The sequence below is a fragment of the Vombatus ursinus genome, unplaced genomic scaffold (genome assembly GCF_900497805.2).
Source record: "Vombatus ursinus unplaced genomic scaffold, bare-nosed wombat genome assembly UNPS02014893.1, whole genome shotgun sequence".
NCBI classification, from domain to species: Eukaryota; Metazoa; Chordata; class Mammalia; order Diprotodontia; family Vombatidae; genus Vombatus; species Vombatus ursinus.
The window spans coordinates 2,313,811-2,337,450 of record NW_020954671.1 but is presented as its reverse complement, the minus strand read 5'-3'; the positions used below and the strand labels follow the sequence as shown (position 1 = coordinate 2,337,450).

At 37.0% G+C, this 23,640-nt stretch overlaps 1 protein-coding gene across 1 annotated transcript in view; it reads left to right on the top strand.

The window, feature by feature from the left end:
• The window catches only part of SLC35F4 (solute carrier family 35 member F4), a 274,043-nt gene that overhangs the window by 205,940 nt on the left and 44,463 nt on the right, over positions 1-23,640 (top strand). The window contains exons 2-3 of the mRNA XM_027842885.1: positions 955-1,143; positions 22,641-22,938. Coding sequence (XP_027698686.1) covers positions 955-1,143; positions 22,641-22,938 — 487 coding nt within the window. The remainder of the gene's footprint in view (positions 1-954; positions 1,144-22,640; positions 22,939-23,640) is intronic.

Below are 23,640 nucleotides of genomic sequence, written 5' to 3'. Positions count from 1 at the left end.
ACACACACACACACACACACACACACACACACACACACACACACACATTATGTCCTCTTTTTCATGATAGAATGTAAGCTCTTAGAGGACAGGAGATGTTTTATTTTTTTTCTTTCTGTCTCCAATGCCTAATATACTAATTGATAGTGATTGACCCAAGGATTCTTTGTAGTGATTCTATTGCCAACTAAGAATTCATTGTTCATACAGGTTAGAAACCACTACATGTAGATACTTGGGGGTTATTGACTGTTTCTGAAGTCTTAGGAAGATTATCCTGGCAATGATGTGCAAGAAGACTTGGCAGCAAAAGAACTGGAAGCAGTTAGACTAGGTAGAATACAACAGATAGCCTTGAAAATAAAAGGATAAGCATGATGTAAAATTTGTATCTTCACCATAAGTATAATTCATCTTTTTGTTAGGACCAAGATAAACCTTCTGATTTGCAAATTTCCTCTGGGGAAACCTATATTATTACATCAACAATAAATGTTGTTGATAACAGAGGTACAAACCCAGATACCATGATGTATACCAGATGGTTGGTGTATTTTTTTTGTGGGGGGTCTAATGATCTCATTGGTATAGGAAGTCTCAATGAGGAAACTCCCTCTACCAATTCCTAGTTGTAACTGTTCTGCAACTTATATGATTAGACAATTGACTGGGGTGGGGCATGAAAGATTAAATGGTTTGCCCAAGATCACACAAAATATGTATCAGAGGAAGGAGTTTAACCAATATCATTCTTACTCCAACACCAGCCATTTACACACCACTATTCTGGCTTAGGTATATCCTACCTCATAAAAATTAATACTTTCTTAGGAATCTACTATAAAACTGTGGTTATTCCAGTTATTCCACTGTTGAGTTGTTTAAAAAATCTACTGCATCTTTTTCCTCCAGGAAGTTCTCAAACTGATTAAAAAAAAAACTCTTTCTTCTCAGGTACCTCTAGATCATCTGTCATCCGATGCAAACCAGGAGCCAACTGCCCCAGTGCGCACAGTAGCATTGTTAGGCAGCTGTCCCCTTTGTCTGGTGCTGAAGATTCTGCAACCTCCATTCTTGAACTCCAGAACCGAGGTTCCTCTGGAGTTTGTGGACACAGCAGAGGGGAAAGACAGAACAGATCAGGTAGGCATGTCAACTGTTCTTAAGATGTCAATGTGTCTTTGTGACAAATGTTCTTATTTATCCATCTGTGAAAGATGTCATCCTGGATGCAGAATGTGGAGGAGGTAACATAGACTCTTTTGAACAACCAAACAACACAGGAATAATTGGGAGATAAGAGGCAGAGAAAGAAGGGAAGTCTATACATATGATCTAGTAGGAACATTGCCTAATAGCTGATAAAGTAGGCATGGCACAGAAAGCTTTAAAGATGATTACTATACAGACACCTAACAATAAAAATAATAAAAGACATCAAGGAATCAATTAGAAACTTTTGTTCACCTTTATCTGGACCTCATTAACCCCAGTATAGATGCAGAGAGTGATCAGGGTACACTAGGTTAATGGTGGGGGGGATAGAGGCATGTGTAGTGGAGACCACGGTAATGAAGATAAGGAATGGGCTGGAGGCAGTGTTTGCATATAGGTTATATTACACTGTGCTGGGCTTACAGAACATGAGTCTTGATTTCCCACTTGGAGTCAGAGTTCAAATCCTGCTTCATATAACTCTGTGATTATGGATAAGCCATATTTAATTCACAAAGCCTCAGTTTCCTCCTATACATAATGGAGATAATGAAACTCATACTATCTTACAGGGTTATTGTTAGAAAAACAATGTGCATATACCTTTAAGTGATATATTAATGTGAGCATCCATAATTATTCCTTGGTTCTAGTTCCTGTTCTCATTCTGTAAATCTTCTCACCAGTTAGTCAATTAATATTTATTAAACATCTACTATGTGCCGCGCACTGTACTAAGTGCTGGTGATGCAAAGAAAAGCAACTGACAGTCCCTGCTCTTGAAGAGCTCACAATCTAATGGAGGAGACAGTATGCAAATAGCTACATACAAACAAGCTATATTTAGACATCGTAAGGCATTGAATTTAGAGTTAGAAAGACCTGTGTTCAAATTCTACCTAATTCGGTTTGTGATCCTGGATAAGTCATTTGACCTCTCTGTGCCTCAGTTTCATTATTTGTAAAATAAGTACATTGGGCTCAGTAACCTCTAAAGTGCATTCTAACTCTTAATCTATCATCCTATGATCCTAGGCTCATGACTCAGCCCTCCCTCTAATCACCCAATCCATCAGATCCATCTTGTCTTCTCTTTGCTCACATTTTTCTCTGAAATGATCAGCCATTTCAATTATATTCTCACTAGCCTAGTAGAACCCCTATGACCTTGACCTTCTGCTATACCTCAAGGGGGTGAATTCCCCAATATGATTTTTGTGCTCCCATTCCTGGACTCCCAATTTCTTCTATTGAAAGTCACATTTTTTTCTACTTAATTTATAATCTCTCTCTCAATAATCCTTTTGTTTTTATAGAAATTTCCCACGATAACTATTCTATATATTTTCCAATTTAAGCTCAAATTCCATTTCTTTTTGCTCACTTAAACAGATTAACCTAAACATATTTTATTGAGATCGAGGCCATCTGACATGAGCTCTCTCAACTTTCCTTCTTTTCACCTTGAAAATTCTCTTTTCCTATTAAGTATTCTGGTTAATAGAAATCTACTATGAATAAGTGAATGAATGTAAAAGCATTTATTAAGTGCATTCCACGCACAAAGTATTTTGCCAAATGCTAGAGATACAAATGGGAAAGCAGAAAACATGTCTGTTCTCACGGATTCTCATGGATCTCACATTCTAATAAGGAGAAGCAACACATATAGGAAGTTTCAGGGGCAAGTCATATGAAAAGGTTCCAAAGTCCTTAAGGTTCAGGGGCAAAATTGATGGTAATGCATCTTCTTTAAAATCATTTATACTGATAAAATCATCTCTGTTTCTTATGTTGAACCATTTGAGAGTGCCAAGAATTTTAGCAGCAGGAACTTTCTTTTCCTTTCTTTTCTTCCTTTTCCTTTCTTTCCTTCCTTTTCCTTTCTTTCCTCCCTTTTCCTTTCTTAAGTACTTTGGCTGCTGAGGAAGCAATGGCTGAAACATTTGCAGGAGCAGGTCAGGTCACATCTCCACAATAGCTTTTTCCCTAGATGAAGGTTTCAGGATTTGTACTGGAAGTGGGACCATTATTTTCATGATGCTGTTATTCCTGGGGTTCTGTGGGCTTGCCTGATTATTGGTGACAGTTAATCATCAGTTTATGTGGTTGGTGGCAAGGATAGTGGGCCCCTTCTCCATAGAGATTTCTCCCCTTGGTGATGGCTATGGAGGTCCATGCTGGGAGAAGGGATTATGATCTGAGTAACACTGCTATTCCCTGGGCTCTTGGGCTCAAAGGCCCTGGGCTGTTTCCATAAAGGTCTTAGAGGAGGTGATGGTTAAGGTGGTGGTATTGATTTGACTCATTTGGCTTGTGAGCCAGGAGCACCTTAGTTCAAAGACCCACCTCTAAATATGCTCATCCTAAATGAATGTCTACTCTGATGCCTTGGAATGGAGCTGGCCTCTGAATTCTGAAAGGTTATGCCAAGAAAGTGAAAACTGCAGTAAGTCCTACAACAGACTGAATTTTTTTAAAAAAAATCTAAGTTCAGAGATTCACCAGCAGGTTGGCACCAGATGATGAATTTTTCTTCTATGACAATTTCAGAAGACCTTCTAACACTAATTACCTCCATCCACTTCCTCACCAGCTACTGTTAAATTCCCTGTAATCTAGCTTCTGACTCTACTATATAGAATCTACTCTCAATGAATCACAAAATTCAGTTACCATTTCTCAGTCTTCATTTTGTTTGATTCTTGGCAATCTTTAATATGATTGACCATCTGTTCCTCCTTGAAACATTCTGCTTGCTTTCATTCCATGATGGTATGTTTTCATGGTTGTCTTCCTTTCTCTTTGACTGTTCAATTTTTGCTTCATTCCCTCTGGTGAATAGATGTTATTAAGATTTCCATTTTACAGATAAGGAAACTGAGGTGAACAGAGGTTAAATGACTTGCCCAGGATCACACATGTAATGTCTGAGAAAGTAATTGAATTTGAGTTTTCCTGACTCAAAGTCCAACACTACCCAAAATGCCACCTAGCTTCCTCTGCCCATTCTGCTGCTGTTCTCCATAGCTCTACAACAAGAATGGAATCACAATTATCCATCAGTTCTTGATTTATTCACACAGTTGCACTGAATGAAGCTCTGTCATTGATTTATAATCCTCAAATCACTTTCAGTCAATCTAGAATTCTCTTGATGGCTGGTAAGATTTTTTATAATCCACTAATATTCTTAGATAATCAATTAAGTATTCATTTTTTTTCTTCCTCCAAAGGTAGAAAGAAAGGGGAAAGTACTCATATAATGTTACAGTTTTACTTATAACTCTAGAAAAATAATAATGCAATGTCAAAGGTCGCAAATAACAATCCCCTTTGTTACACTCTCATAGTACTCTTTTAGTACCTCACTTCTTCCATGATTAATTATATTGTATTTATTAGTATAAATGCCTTATCATTTCTACTAAATGTTGAGGCACTTGAGGGCAGAGAGCATGACACCTTAGACAAATGGGTTTCAATTCTATTTTCTGTAAAATGAAGGAAGTGATTTAGATGACCTTTAAGGTCTTGTGAGAGCTCTTGGTATGACTTAGATAAACATTTTAGTTGGTTGTGACCTGGCATTGATTAGGGCAATGAGCAACCTGTCCTCATAGTCCTCTTGATTTGAGAAAAAGTGGTTAAGTGGTCAAAAATGAATAGTATCCATCCCTTATACCATGTGCCACAATAAACTCTAACTGGATCAATGATCCAAATATTTTTTAAATGATTTTTTAAGCTGGTAGGAAGGCAATAACAATTATCACTATTTAACTTTGGTGAGTACCAAATAACACCACAAAATAAAAAAGATTATATCTGAACTACTTAAACAATAAATGACAGTAAAAAACAGGAAATGAACAACAGAAATGTTCATAATAATTATATGGAGAAGCTTATTGAACATAAATGTATTGACACAGCAAAAGGACCAAACAAGTGCAGAAAGTAACTTCACAAGCAAACATCTGATTTAGTTGCAAGGCAGAAAGTCCAGCACCAGGTTAGAATATCTAATCATCTGCAAAATCTTATAAAGAAGGTCGTAAGATTATGATCAATATCATTTCAAAAAACATAAGAGAAAATTTAGCAAGATATTCAAACAAGCAAAGTTATGCCCATGGGCATTTAAGAATGAAAATAGAAGGGGGGCAACAAACAAAAAAAGGAAAATATTTGTAAAAATCATCATAAGGAACTTTTTCTCCAACAAAGATGGTAGAGCCATAACACTTTGAACCTAACATCACAGTCCCAGCTGTGCTTATAAAGGTGGCAAAAATGACAATAAAAAGGAAAAAAAGATGGGAAAAATTTGGACAAAATGTGATGATGTTGAGGATCAGTATACAATATTGAAGCAAGGGAAGATGCTTAAGATGTCGCAAAAATCTTGGGCCTATTTAATACTGAAAAAAGATGATTAATCTATCAATCTATGTAATTTCTGCCCATCTATACACAATCTTTATGAGTACTCCACACATGAATGAAGACATCTTAATGAGAGTATTTGTAAAAAAAAATAAGTAGACTTTCACAAATTATAGTTGATCATGAACCATATCTTTACCACTTTGCAACTGACTAAAAGATGCAGTGAACATATGATCTCATTGTGCTTATTGTTTGTTGATTATGAAAAAGCATTTGATTTGTTGGAACAAAAGGCTGTCTTTAGAGCTTTTTTCCAACAAGGTGCCTCACATTCATATATTAAAATCATTCAAGATTACTTGAGAGATATGACAACAGAATAAACCTGTTCAAGGACCTTCTGATTATAAAGAACAGGCGAGGTATAAAATGAGGAGATCTATGTTCCCCTAACGGTATTCACCGCTGTCTAGCACAGAGTGGAAATTAAAGAGGGATTCCCTGTGGATGGTGAGGTCTTCAGATGGATTTTTTGTGGATGATCTTTTCTAGATGGCATCAAGTTCCAGAACACTGCAAAGCCTCCTACATAAGAGCTCTAGCCTAAATATAATTTGATCTGATCACTCGCACAGAAAACATGAACTATATAAAATGTTTATTTCTCACACCAAAACATGTATTTGGATGGACAACCTATAAAGTTTGTCCATCAGTATTTATCTCTGGGACTAACATTGCATATGGACAATGAGTTGGGTCTGGAATCCAAAAGGAGAAGGCAAGAGGACCAGACTGCTTTCAGGAAACTGTAAAACTCCATTCTTCACTCCAAGCTTCCCATAAAAGCAAAACTTCATCTTACCAATGCTACTATTACAATTCTGTTAGAAGTGAGATAGAAAATACAAAAACTTCCAAAAAATTAAAAATGAGCATCACACAGAGAGCATAGGAGATGTGCATGATGGGTATGAACAGATGATCACATATAATCAACAAGGAACTTTGAGAAAGAACAGGACTAAAAGTGTCAGCAAGGAAATGCATGATAGGAAAAGAGGACAGTTAAGGATGGAATTTGGACAGCCAGAATGCTTCACTGTTACCCTTGTGATGTCAAAATAAAGTGAGGAGGGCCTCTAGCATAGTGGGTGTGTCCCTTGTGGCAAACTTAGGAGAAGACATTATTCTCGAACCAGCGTAACGTAGACTAGCCCAGTGATTCAGGTCAGAGTGTTAAGTTGCAATGAAGCACATGGAGACCATAAAATGCAATTTGAAACAATTTAACTCTTGGGGCAGCTAGGTGGCGCAGTGGATAGAGCACCGGCACTGAAGTCAGGAGGACCTGAGTTCAAATTCAGCCTCAGACCAAACACTTGACGTACTAGCTGTGTGACCTTGGGCAAGTCACTTAACCCCAATTGCCTCACTAAAACAAAAACAAAAACAAAAACAAAAACAATTTAACTCTTCACAAGAAATTTAAATAATATAACTTTCAAATTAAAAATGATATCAAACAATAGTCACTTCTAAGTTACAGTTACCAGGACAACCAGCCACAGAAAGTTAGGAAAGCATTCCCAGTAGGCAGGTGGAGCTCTAATAAAACTTCTGGCTCCAATTCCCCTTAGACTGGGTTTTTTAATGATTCAAGTGGCAAAGAAGCCAAACAGGCTCCCTATCCCCTTAAAGGACCAGTGTCCAAGTTAATAGGACACTGGATGAGGCCCCTGAGGAGGGAAGGGAAGGAATAGATAAGGAGTAAAGGTGCAAAGCAATGTAGGTGGAGGAAGCTCCAGACCTGCCAAGGTTGTAATGCCAAGCATGAATATGCTCCTGCCCACAGTGGTACAGGGTGGTTCTCCTCTATAGAAATGGTCACAATTCCCCATCTGCCTCATAGTAACAAGGGAGGCCAGGTCTCCTAACCGTGGTGAGTGATGGCAAACTGAACTTTTTCCATTCCCCGTTTCTTAGGCTGGGTGTGTCTAGCAATTGTTTCTAAGTGTGTTCCTTTATTCTACTTTAAATTGTTTTGCAGAACTAGTTACTCTTCATAAACTGCTTTTAACAGACATGTATATTTCCTTGGGTCCACTGGTACTATTGCCTCACCCTCTTTGCTACTTCAGGGAAAATCATAGTAAGTGGGATGGGGAATACTTAAGAATGAAATTCTGAGGACACAAAAGGAGACAGTCTAATGAAGAGAGTCTAATGTGTGACCAGGGAACTCACCAACCAACTTAGATTTAATTTGTCTGTGTATCTATTTATCATCTATCTATCTGTTTATTTGTTTTGTTCATTCATGTTTAAAACTAGGTCTTCCTATCTCACCCACACTGAAAAGGCAGAGGCTACTCATGGGTGTGATCCCACTACCAATTGACATGTGAACTTTGACCTTCTTCATTTCCAATCTGGGTTTTCCTCACCTTACTCATCCTAGTAACTCCCTGATCCTGGGAACTCATTATATTAATGCTGAACATAGTTTGTACACCTAATTGACACTGGGTGTACATCCGCTCAGAATTCAAAAAAATCTATGAGTCTAAGCATCCCTAAAACAGGAATAACAGATACAAGCCCCCATATTCACCCTACTTAGATTTTAAAGAGAAATATGGAGAAAATAGAAGGCCAGGTAACAACATGAATATGAGCAAGGCACCATCTTGTAAAAATAGGATAAAGAGCACTGACTTTCAGAATATGCTAAGGCTAGCAAGGGACCCTTAAATGACTTAAAATGACCCTTAAAGTTCTATTGGGGAGGAAAAAAGAGGATTGAAGAATGGATAGGACCTTTGCTTGAGGGTGGATGGGAAGGTGATAAATGACAACATAAGAGAAAGTGAGCTGTTTAATTTGTATTTTGTTCCTGTTTTCTCTGCAAAGAAATATGGTCTTCACTCTGGAAATGACAAAATGAAAATGACTAATAGAGAGTTGATACCTAAGAAAAGTAAAGAGAAAGAGATAATTTATTTGCTCTTGATAAATCCAAGATAACCCAGATTAACTACATCCTTGGGTTCTGAAAGAACTGGCTAATGTGATTGGCGAGCTGTCACTAATGTTTGAAAGATCATAAAAAATGGTTGAAGAACCACAAGATTGGAGAAGAACAAATGTTTTTCCATGCTGTTTAAACAAATGTCAGGGTCTACAAACTATAGGCCAGTTATCTTGCCTTCAATTCTTGGGAAAATACCTAAGCATATCACTAAAATGATGATTGCTTAATATCTAGAAAGAGACAGGCTGATTACAGAGAATAAACATGGCTTTAGCAAGAACAAATCACGCCAGTCTAGATATAATTTATCTAGATTCTAAGAAAACTTTTGATAAAGAGCTTATATAATTCTTGTGGAACTTGCAAAGACACCAATCTAGGCTTGCTAATGAGAGAAAATATTCCTTAAAATTAGAGGTTTCCTCAACTGGTGAAATGGAGGGGAAGATTCTCATTGATTCCTCTCATTACCTTTCCCCTCTGCTTCCCCTGTTATAGTCTATCATCCTGGACTATGATGGACACCTAGATGCAGTCCCTTTCTTTTCCTTCTTTCCATGAGTTATATGTGTGGGTGATTTGAGTATTTCCCCCAATCATTCCCCCCAAATCTAGGAATTCAAGGATGAAATTTAAGAGAGAACTGGAGACAATTAGTTCTATAAAGAACTACTTAGTTACTATTATTTTTTCTACATTCAGTAAACTATATGATTATAGTACACTGTTCTTAACTCCATGAATATGAATTAAGAAGGGCAGTGACTGGGAAAGAAGAGAATAGGAAGAAAGACTGGGGACTTGTTAACTATGTATATAGACCATAGTTTTCATATTTGAATATTTTGAAGAATATTCCATGCTATCCCTTACATTAATTCCACCTCTGGTTAATACCACTCCTTGAAGTCATGAGTTCAGCATAGGGGAATGAAGGGATGTTCAGTCTGAAAGTCCTCTGGTGGCCATTGGGGATTTCACAATTTATTTTAGAAAGGCTGTCTTGAACATGCACAGGAGGGATGCTTAAGGAGACCACTGGTCTGGTGGCAGGAATAAAGTATCACCTGGTAGCCAACTAAGATATTGTATTTCCTTACTGGATAATTAGTACAGAAACATGTTGTCTTTCTATAGGCTTAAGGAAAGTAAGACTTGAGTTACATGAACCACAGGGCACCTAGGATGGATCTGTAAGAATTATAGATGTCACAAATGTAAAACATACAAAGGAACATGGAAAAGCTATATAAGTGATATGAGGCAGGTTCAGCAGAATCAGAATTATATATCTATTTAAAAACTATTATTTATTTTCAACATTTAAAAAATTTTTGAGTTCCAAATTCTCTGTTTCCTACCAGCCCCACCCCCATCCATTGAGAAGGCAAGCAATAAGATATCAATTATACATGTGAAATCATGTATATGTAAAACATATGTCCATATTAGGCATGTTGCAAAAAAAGAAAAGAAAGAAAATGAACTAATTATGCTTTAATTTGTACTCAGAGTTCATCAGTTCTCTCTCTGGAGGTGAACAGCATTTTTCAGTATCAGTCCTTTGGAATTGTCTTGGATCATTGTATTGATCAGAGTAGCTAAGTCTTTTGGAGCTGATCATTGTTACAATATGGCTATTATTGTAGGCACTGTTCTAGTTCTGCTCACATCACTTTGCATCAGTTCATGAAAGTCTTCCCAGGTTTTTTTCTGAAACCATCCTGCTTGTCATTTCTTATAGCACAATAGTATTCCATCACAATCATATACCACACTTTTTTTCTTATCTTATTTTTGCTCAGTTACACGTAAAAACATTTTTGACATTATTTTAAGTTTTGAGTTCTAAATTATTTTTCTCCCTCTCCTTCCCCCTTCTTGAGAAGGTGAGAAAATTAATATAGATTATACATGTGAGTCATGCAAAACACATTTCCATATTAACTAAGTTGCAAAAGAAAACAGAGACCAAAAACACCGCCCAAGAAAAACAAAATTAAAAAGTATGCTTTGATCTGTGTTCAGACTCCAGAAGTTCTTTTTTTGGAGATAGATAGCATTTTTTCATCATAAGTCCTTTAGAATTGTCTTGGATCATTATATTGCTGAGAATAGGTAAGTCATTCACAGTTGATCATCATACAATATTGCTGTTACTGTGTACAATATTCTACTGGTTCTGCTCACTTCACTTTGAATCTGTTCATATAAGTCTTCCCAGGTTTTTCTGAGAACATCCTGCTCATCATTTCTTATAGCACAATATTGTTCCATCACAATCATATACCACAACTTATTCAGTTATTACCCAATTGATGGGCATCTCTTCAATTTCCAATTCTTTGCCACCAGGAAAAGAGCTGCTATAAATATTTCTGTACATATAGGCCCTTTCTCCTTTTCTTTGATCTCTTTGAGATATAGGCCTAGTAGTTGTGTTACTAGGTCAAAAGGTATGCACAATTTGATAACCCTTTGGTTGAAATTCAAAATTATTCTTCAGAATGGTTGGACAAAGAACTGTATACTTATTGACTACAACTATACATAATACACATACATTTGTATGTGTATTTATCTTCTTTTCTTTCTCTTCCTTCCTTCCTCCTTCCTTTTTTCTTTCTTTTCCTTCCTTCTTCCTTCCTTTTTTCTTTCTTTTCCTTCCTTCTTCCTTCCTTTTTTCTTTCTTTTCCTTCCTCCTTCATTTTTTCTTTCTTTTCTTTCTTTCCTTCTTTTTTCTTTCTTTCCTTCCTTCCTTCCTCCCTTCTTTCCTTCCTTCTTTCCTTTGTTTCTTTCTTCTTTCTCTTTCTTTCTTTCTTTCTTTCTTTCTTTCTTTCTTTCTTTCTTTCTTTCTTTCTTTCTTCCTTCCTTCCTTCCTTCCTTCCTTCCTTCCTTATTCTTCTGTATCTGGCTAAGAGTTGAGTGGAGTACTTGACTAAAGAAGAGGTGAGCTAATATCCAGAGGGTGGCTGAGGACTTGGGAAAGAGTGAACATGTCCACATTCCAAGGGTGAGGAGCCTTCATGAGGAAGGAGTAGATCATCCATTCAGCCACCCTTGCCAGTCTGCACTACTGAATGTTTGCACATATGTAAATAGCATTTTCAAAAAATTCAAATATAATACTATATCATTAGTTTATAGCATATAAAAACTTGAATAACTTTGAAATTTAGGTAATGTAAGAATTATTGTCCCTATTTTACAGATGAGGAAAATAAGTCTCATAGAAGTCAAATGAGTTGCTCCTGATCATGTGACTAGTAGGTAATAAAGCAGAGACTTGGACCTGTCTTCTGACTTTGAGTTCAATGATTAAACATGAACAAATACAATTAACACACCATGCTGTAAATGGTTTAACTTTTTTGGTGACTCAAAAGGTAATTCAAAACTTGACAGTACCTCAAGATCACCATCATGAATGTTAGTTAACATTGTGCCCAGATGTACAGCAGTTCAAGTGGTCATTTCCTATTCAACTACTTTAGTAGGTAATGGAGATACAAAGCTGAGAAGGCAACACACTCTCTCTCCTCAAGGAGCTTGCAGTCTAATGGTGGAAATGACACATGTAAACATATCACTATAACTTTGAAAAAAATTAAGTGTATAGGATAGGTCACTAAGTCACATAAGAGACTGAAGGAGAGAAGGGTTACTTTTAACATGAGGTGGCACCTGAGATGATCCTCAAAGAAGAAGGATTTCAGCAGGTAGAGATATGGAAGGGGTTCCAGACTTGCTGTTTAGCAAGTTTAAATGCACAGAGGCTGTTGAGTGGAGGGTAAGACTGGTGCATCCTATAGTCCAGTAGGGTGCATATAGAGATGTTTAAGGATATAAGGGTAAGGTGGAGCCAGATTAAAGAGGATCTTAAGTAATTTCAGTGGCAGCTAGGTAGACAATATTGGCCAGGTACTTTGCAAAATAATATATAAATATTATCTAATTTTTGGTCCTCGTGATCACCATGGTAGATAGATGTTATTTTTATCCTCATTTTACAAATGAGGAAACTAAATCAGATGGTTAAATACTTGCCCAGGGTCACATATCTAGTAAGTGTCTGAGAACATATTTGAGCTCATATCTTCCTAACCCCTTGGACTTGGTGCTTTACATTTGTGAAATAGCCCAATGTTTTCAGCAATGCTAAAATGTTTCCAGGTGCAAAAACACATTAAAACAAATAACACAAATCTCCTAGAAATGCTGTATGGATGTAAATCTTGAATTAGCACAATTCTCTGAAGAATTAAAATTCCATGTGACCCAAAAGGCAATGGAGAGACTTGTAGTGGTTGTAATGAGGATACAAGACATTTCCAATAATGACATATATACAAGAAATGACAAAAAGGATATCATCAAGGAAATGTGGGATCAGAAAAGAAGATGGACTGGTCATGTAGCTAATAAGTGGACATTCTGAGTGCTACACTAATATTTGAAAAATTTTTTAAAAGATCTGGAAGAGATCTCTGATATATCACTTAGGTCATCTGTGGAATATTTTGGGGAGGTATAGAAAATAATAGCACAAGATGAGAAAACAAGATTGTGTTGTGATTTTCTCTGATAGAGGGAATATTTATGTCAATGTCAACATAAACCCACTGAAATACAGAAGTCAAATGGCTGTTGAATGGTTTTTTTTCTGAAATGCAAAATAAATCACATTGTCAGTGTGTTAGTAATATTATTTCTTATCTCCTAAATCTGATTGCAGTTTTCTTTCCTAATAAATTTTTTTATTTGTTTAACTCATTGCTCCTTCATTGTCAGTATCTGTGTAAAAGTTATCTTTTATTGTTTTCGATGTCAACCACTCATATGCTGCTATAATTTTTTAAGGACATTTATAGCTAACTGGAAAAATTCTAACCAAGTTTGTTTTGCAAACATAGTTATATAAAACAGAATCAGCTACATCTTCTAAGGAAGTTTATTATAGTTCTTTTACTGTGGTAGGAATTACTGTTAGTCCCATGATAAGAAGTTTGGCCAAAGATGTTGAAGGATGGGAATAATTAATGTTAGAGGGACTGTGGAATAAATAATAATAGCAGTTTTGTTTTGTTTTTGTTTTTCATTTTTTAAAATTTATTTATTTTTAGTTTTCAACATTCACTTCCACAAGATTTTGAGTTCTAAATTTTCTCCCCATCTAGCCCCTCCCCCACCCCAAGATGGCATGCATTCTGAATACCCCTTCCTCTAATCTGTCCTCCCTTCTATCTCTCCCCACCTTCTCTTATCCCCTTACCCTTCTATTTTCATGTAGAGCGGGATAGATTTCTATACCCCATTTCCTGTATTTCTTATTTCCCAGTTGCTTATGAAAACAATTTTTTTTAACTTTTGTTTTTAAAACTTTGGGTTCCAAATTTTCTCCCTTCCTCCCTCCCCACCCACCCTCATTGAAAAGGCAAGCAACTCAATATAGGTTATACATATGTGGTTATGCAAAACACTTCCATAGTAGTCATGTCATGAAAAACTAACTACATTTCCCTTTAATCCTATCCCACCCCCCTTTAATTCTATTCTCTCTTTTGACCCTGTCCCTCCTCAGAAGTGTTTTCTTCTGACTACCCCTTCCCCAATCTGCCCTCCCCTCTATCATCTCCCTGCTCATTTGTCCCCTTCCTCCCCTATTTTCCTGTGAGGTAAGATAGATTTCCATACCCAATTGAGTGTGTATGTTATTCCCTCCTTAAGGCAAATCCTATGGGAATAAGATTCACTCATTCCCTCTTACCTTCCCCCATTTCTCTTCCACTGTAAAAGCCTTTTCTTGTCTGTTTTATGTGAGATAATTTACCCTATTCTACCTCTCCCTTTCTCCTTCTTCCAGTATAATCCCCTCTCATCCCTTAATTTTATTCTCCAGATATCATCCCTTCATCTTCAACTCACCCTGTGCCCGCTATCTATCTATCTATCTATCTATCTATATACATACATATAATTTTTTCCCTCCAACTACCCTAATACTGACAAATGTCTCATGACTTATAAATGCATCTTTCCAGGCAGGAATGTAAATAGTTCAACCTTAATAAGTCTCTTATGATTTCTCTTTCCTGTTTACCTCTTCATGTTCCACTTGAGCCTTGTATTTGAAAGTCAAATTTCCATTCTGTTCTGGTCTTTTCATCAAGAATGCTTGAAAGTCTTCTATTTCACTGAATGTCCATTTTTCCCCTAGAAGGATTATACTCAGTTTTGCTGGGTAGGTGATTCTTGGTTGTAATCCTATCTCCTTTGCCCTCTGGAATATTGTATTCCATGCCCTCCAGTCCCTTAATGTAGAAGCTGCTAAATCTTGTGTTATCCTGATTGTGTTTCCACAATACTTGAATTGTTTCTTTCTGGCTGCTTATAATATTTTCTCCTTGACCTGAGAACTCTGGAATTTGGCTACAGTATTTCTAGGAGTTTTCCTTTGGGGAGCTCTTTCAGGAGGTGATCAGTGGATTCTTACCATTTCTATTTTGCCCTCTGGTTCTAAAATATCAGGGCAGTTTTCCTTGATAATTTCTTGAAAGATGATGTCTAGACTCTTTTTTTGATCATGGCTTTCAGATAGTCCAATAATTTTAAAATTATCTATCCTGGATCTTTTTTTCAGGTCAGCTGTTTTTCCAATGACATATTTCACATTGTTTTCCATTTTTTCATTCTTTTGGATTTGTTTTACAGTGTCTTGATTTCTCATAAAATCACTAGCTTCCAATTGCTCCATTCTAATTTTTTTTTTTTTTAGTGAGGCAATCAGGGTTAAGTGACTTGCCCAAGGTCACACAGCTAGTACATGTCAAGTGTTTGGTCTGAGGCTGGATTTGAACTCAGGTCCTCCTGACTTCAGGGCTGGTGCTCTATCCACTGCACCACCTAGCTGCCCCCCCCATTCCAATTTTTAAGGAAGTGTTTTCTTCAGTGAGCTTTGGGCTTCCTTTTCCATTTGGCCAATTCTGCTTTTTAGGGCATTCTTCTCCTCATTGGCTTTTTGGACCTCTTTTGTCATTTGGGTTAGGCTGTTTTTAAGGTGTTATTTTCTTCAGTATTTTTGGGGTCTCCTTTAGCAAGCTGTTGATTTGTTTTTCATGATTTTCTTGCATCACTCTCATTTCTCTTCCCAGTTTTTCCTCTACTTCTCTTACTTGCTTCTCAAAGTCCTTTTTGAGCTCTTCCATGACCTGGGACTGATTTCTATTTTTCTTGGAAGCTTTGGATGTAGGAGCTTTGACTTTGTTGTCTTCTTCTGGTTGTATATATGATCTGACTTTTTTTGTGCCTTTGTTTGCTCATGATCCCAGCCAATTGCTTGAGTTTTAAACTCTTTGTTAAGATAGGGGTTTGCTTCCAGCATTGAGAATGTACTATTCCAAGTTTTGGGGGTTTTGTGCAGCTGTTTTCAGTAATACTTCTAGTGACCTGTAATTTTCAGTTCTTCCAAGGTGCTATGATCAAGGGCAAGGTATTTATTCCTTTCCTGGACTGTGCTCTGGCCTATGAATGACCACAAGCACTCTTTTCTGCCTTGGAACTGTGAGAAGGATTTCCTCTCCACCTCCATTACTAGCTCCACCACACCAGCACTCCTCATCATCCCAGGACCACCACCCAGAACTGTGACCTAGATCCAAACATGGTCAAAGTAAGAGACTCCTGCCTCAGTAATGGCAAAGAGATCCCTGCAATCCCCCTCTTATGAGCCACTTGATTTCCCCTCAGTCTGTGGGCCGGAAGCTCAGGAGGCAGTCACCGCCCCGAGGCCGCATTCAGGGATTGGGGCTGGGACCGAGCTTCTCTCTCTTACTGCAGTCAGACTTTTCCTGCTGACCTTCTGAGTTATCTTTGGTGTTTGTGAGGAAACCTCCACAGCTGCCCATAATTCAATCCTCTGAGAACTGCTCTAAGTTCACTGAGGCCTGTTTTGCCTACGCTACCACACCGAACTATGCTCCTCTCCCCGCCCAGTGCGATTTACTTTTCAGATCAACCATCCAGGCTGTCTTGGGCTGGAAATTTGTTTCACTCTGCCTTTTTGGGGGTTATGCTGCTTTAGAATTTGTTTAGAGCCATTTTTACAGGTATTTGGAGGGGTTTGGAGGAAAGCTCAAGCAAGTCACTGCTTTTACTCTGCCATCTTGACTCTGCCTCCTCCCAATAATAGCAGTTTTATAGTACTGTGTAAGACACTGTGCTAAGTGCTTTACAAATATGGTTGCATTTATCATCACAACAACTCTACAAAATAGGTGCCATTATTAGCCCCATTTTATAGATGAGGAAACTGAGACAAATGGAAAAATTACTTGCCCAAGATTACCCAGATAGTAAATGTCTAAGTCTGGAATTGAACTCAGGTCTTCCTGATTCTAGGCTTGGTGCTCTATTTGTTACATCACCTAGCCACACAGATAGCTATTAATGGAGTTGTAAATTGGCTCAACCATTCTAGAAAGCAATTTAGAATCATAATCTTAATTAAGTGCTAGCACTTACATAGCACTTTAAGATTCACAAAGCACTTTTACATGTATTATCTCATTTGATTCTCATAACAATCAGTACAAACCATGTATTATTATTTTCTTCATCCTACTTTATAGATGTGGAAACTGAAGCTGAGAAAGATTAAGTAACTTGCTCAGAGTCAGATAGCTATCTGAGTCAGGATTTAAACTCAGGACTTCATGATTCCAAGCCCCAAACTCTATTCACTGTGATACCTTGCTGCCTACTGTGCTACCAATATGTTAATTATGTTAATAAAATAACTAAAATGGCCATAACCTTTGACTCAGAGATCCCACTGCTAAGCAGTGGGACCTAGAAAGTCAAGGATAAAAAGAAAGATCCCATGTCTACCACAATATTTATAGCAGCATTTCTTAGAGTAGGAAAAAAACTGGAAACAAAGTACATACCCACATACTGGGAAATGGCTACACAAGATTATGGTGCATGAATATTAAAATATTCAAATGGTTCTGTGATTTCATTATTTTAAAAGTTCCTTCAATGATACAGATAGCACCCTACCTATATCTGCCTTTTTGTTCAAATCTTCTTTATGCTTTCCTATGAGTTTGCCACAGGGAGTCCATCCAACCTGCTAGAAACCTTCCTCTCTTTCTTCTGACATTACAAGTGTACCAATGGAACAGTATAGGTTCAATTGTCTTCTGTTTCTTATCATAATTTTCTTTGATTACGTATTTTTCTCCTATTCCTCAAAGTTCCTTATTCATTATATGTTGGAGGTTTCTTATACCTGCCATACGCCTCACCATTTCCCTCCCCTTTGATATTCCATTTGAATTTTTCAGTACATCTTTGTGCCATACAGCAAGCCTAATAGAACATTAATATTAAAGAGATATGTCTTTGTTCCCATGGCAAGTTTGGGGTTGTTAAAAGAACACTGCAGTTTCCTGAAAGTAATCCAGCCTTTTCACCTCCTCCTTTTTTACCTCAGGCTCAACAAATTATCCCTCTGCAATATTAGTCCCACAGATTCATACTGATGAACAAATACTGTAAGTTGTTCATCCAAATGCATGCTATAATCTGGATAATAGGTAGTGTATATATACTCAGTTTAGAGGAGAGGTGTCAAACACGTAGCCCAAAGGCCACATTATTCCTGAGTCTTGCCCAAACCAGATTAAACTATAATTTGGAAATACTTAAATAAAAATACTACAAAATTTTATAGATAATATTAAAATATGGGTTTCTAAGCCAACATAAGGTCTATGTACAATTTAGTGGCCTCCATTTCTATTTGAATTTGACATCATCAGTCAGAAGGACTTCACCATCCACAGGGAATACTCCTTCAGCTTGTACTCTGTGCTAGATAGTGGAGAATACTTTGAGCTTCTATCTGACTGTTTTATGCCTCCCCTGTTGCTTACAATCAGAGGATCCTTGAATAGAGTTATCTTTGTTGTTATGTCTTGCAAGGAATTTTGAATGATTTTGATGAATGAATATGAGATACATTGTTGGAAAAGAGCCCTGAAGGGAGGCTTTTGCTCTGCCAAATCAAACATCTGTTTTTTTCATAATCAACAAACAATTATTATAATCTCTATATCTCTAAGTCAATTGCAAAGTGGGAAATATGTGGTCTAAGGCTGAATATCATTCATGAAAGTCTGAATATTCTCTGCAAATATCATCATTGAGGATGCCTCAATTCATGTAGAGGTGACTCTTATAAAGGTTTTGTATGGATAGGAAAACAGGTGTAGAGATTAGTAGGTAGTGAGTTTCTCTAAGTTGCTTTTCGGGGGGTATTATTTTTTGGGGGGTCTGATATTTCCCCCACACCTTTGGCATTTTATGTCTTTTCAGAAATTTTTTATATTGATCTCTGAAACATCATTATAATTGGTCCAATCTGGCTGTTTTTTCTTTCTTTGTTCTTTTTCTTGTCATCTCTATATCCCCTATAGGCACATCTGGGGTTGTGACTTTAGGGTCCAAATGTAATACTCCCACTTTCCTTGATGGAGAAAAAGTTCATTTAATGATTTTTTTTTTACAAATTGTTCTTTTTTAAATGTATTGCCCTACTTCCACTTTCATCCTTGAAAGCCTATGGGATTTCTTTGTTCGTTTGGATATCTTGCCAAATTATCTTTGAACTCGTCTTACCCTCTCAGCTCTATCAGACAATAATTATACATAATCATCCAACAACCTTCTTTTTAAGATTTTTACAAATGAGTAGATATTCTAACCTGGTTTTCCCTCTGACTGTCATCTGTTTCTACTTCATGAGTAAATCAATCAATGTTTGCTGATCAAGCTACTTTCTGGGTTCTACTGATCTTTGGGTTGTGGCTTACATAGAGTAAGCTTCTGTGTGAAGTCATTGTAAATGATGTCAATATAATTTCTTTTGTTCATCTCCCATTTTATTGCAGATTCTTTAAATAGTTCAAAATGTGGTTGATTTTGATGTATGCCATATTTTTCTCACTATTATTCTTGCTTTTTACTCATTCTTATCATGGCCCTGGCAAATCAGTTATCTGACTGTAAAATGCTCATCCAGGGATAAATTCCACATCGATAACAACTCATTTCCTGTCTGTTAAAGATGTAGAGACTGGACTTGTGGCTTCATTGATATCAGAAATTTCTGAATGAGGGAACTCCCTCTACCAATGTGGGTTGGCACTTTCTCTTATAAGACTTATAGTCATAAAGAATTTCCTAGGGCACTTAGAGGTTAAGCCTAGCATGACATAGTCAATTTGTGACAGAGATAAGACTTGAACTCAGTTCATCTGGCTCTGAGGCCGGCTATCTACTATGCTACATTGTCTTTTTGACTACTAAAATGAAATGCATTTCATCCTTCAATGGTATTATTCAAAACAAACCATATACAACACTAATTATTTTCTTGAAAACAAGGATTCAGATAATCTACACATTTTTGGCTTCTCTCCTTCCCTTTTTCTGAACCATGTTTTCTCCTATATTTCTCACCATCCTCATTATTTCCCAGTTTTTCATTGAATTCATGAAATGTCAGAGTCTACATTGACCTAATTTGGAAGCTCTTAACAAGTTCTCCTAGAAATTTCTTTACCACTTTATCCTTAGCAACCAATGTTGATACATAATCAACAAATGCTTTTATGACAGTGTTTTTGCAAATACTTTTTACTTCTTTTGCAGTCTGAGCTGACATGAGATGTTCCTAGGAATGATATTTTTTTGCTGCTTTGGAATATGGTAAATTCAGTTCTGCCGATTCTTTTGTTTGCCTCTCCTCTGATCCATCCACACATTTAGCTGCAACTTCCTTTTTTGATTGATTTTGTTTATAATGAAAAAATCAAGATTGATATGATTCAGCTTCTCTGATAGTCCACTTAGCTAAGAATCTCATGTTTAGTGTACTAACATCCACATTTTATAGATAGTCAAAAAACTGATTCTTAGCACTATGATAACCTTCATAATCTATGAATGGAATTGAATGTTAGGACATTGTAAGAAAAGATGAACATGATGAATCCAGAGAAGGATAAGATGACATATAAACTGATACAAAATGAAGCAAGCAGGATCAGGAAAATTATACACACACATATACATGTACATATATACATACATACATATATACACACATATACATATATAAATACACAGACATACATATAAAATTTTCCTGATAACATTTTACGTGTATATGTATACATGTGTGTGTGACAGTATGTACACACACACATACATGCAAACACAAAAGTGTTATTTGGAGTCAATGTCAAATGGGAAAAAATTAATTGAAACTGAATGCTATGGAATTATAGCAACTAATTCTGGCCCCGAAGAAGACGTAGAATATGAGAATGTACCTCTTTTTTGGTATGGGGGATTATGTATGTGGAGCACTACTTACAAAGTTAAGCTTCTATTTTTTAGTTTTGTTTTTCTTTTCAAAATTCTCATTATAAGGGGTAACTCTCTGGAAGGGGAAGGGTATACATATATATTGGAAATGTATGTGTTACAAAAAGAAAATCTTTAATAAAATTTAAAATAAAATAAGAAAGTTGGCCAATAGATGATGAATTATTTTGGCCACAGAAACTCACAAAATTGTCTCTCTACTAAAGATGTGCAATGGTTGAGATTGACACCATTAGATAGACTATCTATCCCAAGGAAACCAAAGATTCTTGAAATATTGTTCTCATTATTATTCATAACCCATATTTATGTAGATGTAATTTTAAGGTCTAATGAGAACTTCTTTTACAACAACCTCATGAAATAGGTAGGTGCAATTTTTTTTTTTTTTGGTGAGGCAGTCGGGGTTAAGTGACTTGTCCAGGGTCACACAGCTAGTAAGTGTCAAGTCTCTGAGGCCAGATTTGAATTCAGGTCCTCCTGACTCCAAGGCCAGAACTCTATCCACTATGCCACCTATTTGCACTTGTGTAGGTGCAAATATTATGCCTACATTACAAAAGAGGAAACTGAGGTTTTGAGGTGAGAACTGATTTGATCATAGTACTCATCTAGGAAAAGACATTTTGTAGTCATTATTAACTCCTAGCTGCCAATAAGTATTAATTTCTAGATTACAAATATATTCATGAAATAAGGAGTTTAGATTTTAAATATATATTGTACTTTTAGAGGGGTAAGAACATTAGGCCAAGCATGAGTTGCATCTTACTTTGCCTTGAAAATGAGGGCAAGAAAAGTATCACTAGTAGCTAGGGCCCCCAAAGGCTCTGGGTTCACATGAAACCAGTTTGATCTTGGGGACCTGCCCCTAAGTGTTTCTCTCTTTGGCTAATTTTCCGGTGCTGCAGACTAAAACTCTAGTGAAATGTCTAAAACAGGGGTGGGGAACCTGTGGCCTTGAGGCCACATGTGGGTGTGGCCTTGGGCGAGGCCCTTTGACTTAGTCCAAGTTTTACAGAATAAATCCCTTTATTACGAGGATTTGTCCTGTGAAGTTTTGATTTAGTCTAAGGGCTGCACTTATGGATCTAGAGGGCCACATGTGACCCCGAGGCCACAGGTTCCCCACCCCGGTCTAAAACAAACCTTAGGTATGGCTTATTTCTTGCATTTCCCCAAAAGTGGGTATCAGGCCACCAAATCTTATATAGACACTCAATATACAACTCAAACATCAGGTATGGCTCAGTCTGTATTTCCTTTACCACAGAAAATGGACGACACAAAGAGTTCGCTGGAGCTTTTCTCCTGACCCCTATCATAGAAACAAAATACAGAAAGCACACATTTCTCTTTAATGTTGTACTGTTTTGGTTTTCAGCTTTAGCCAGTCTTTGGTAAGACAGCAAAGGAGTGTCTGCTTACACTTAAAAGACTGTTTCTGATACATTGAAGAGATATTTAGGAAATGAAACATCTAAATGTCATTCTTTTTAATTCAGGTGACTTAATGTATCTGTGTCTAATATCCTTCTTCCAGGAGATGAGGGGGCACAGACACACCCAGACAGCAACAGCCAAGAAAACAGAGTCAAGACTCGCTGCCAGTCATGTGCAACTCTCTTTCTCAAGGTCATCTGGGGATTCTTGATCATTTTGTCTGTCTCATCCTCTTGGGTTGGAACTACACAGATTGTAAAGATCACATATAAGAACTTCTATTGTCCATTTTTCATGACTTGGTTTTCAACAAACTGGAACATTATGTTTTTCCCAGTCTATTATTCTGGCCATTTGGCTACTGCTCAAGAAAAACAGTCTCCAATTAAAAAATTCAGGTAAGTTTCATTTTAATGGAATGTCATTAAATAATTTATAATCTGAATTGAGATGTCAGAGAAGCAGCATGGCACAATGGGTAGAGAGCCAGACAAAGATAGGAAGACCTAGGTTTGAGTCCTGCCTTTGATACATACTGGCTGGGAGACTGAGCAAGTCATTTAAGAGAGGTAAGTTGTGCCTCTCTGTGTCCCTGGCAACTCTCAAACACTGTGAATCATAAAACATTGCTGGATTTGTATCGATAGAGGGAGTTTCAATAGTTGAGAATATGGAGAAGATCTTGGGCAATGAGTACAAAGCAGAATTCAGCTTGAGCTCCTAACCCTGGGGTCCATAAACAGATTAAAAGTATCTGACTATTGTTATTCTGTTTTACTAAAATGGGAACTTTGCACATATGAATATTACTCTGCTGGCTAAATGTGTATGTGTGTGTGTTGTTTGTATGAGAGAGAGAGGGACAGAGAGACAGAGACACAGAGACAGAGACAGAGATGGAGGGACACAAAGAGACAGAGACAGAAATAGAGACAGCAACAGAGATACAGAGAGAGACAGACACAAAGAGAGAGCCAGAGACAGAGACAGACACACACACATACAGAGACACAGACAGAAAGACAGAGAGACAAAAACTGAGACAATGACAGAGAGTGAGAGACAGAGAGAGAGACAGACACACACAAAAACAGAGACAG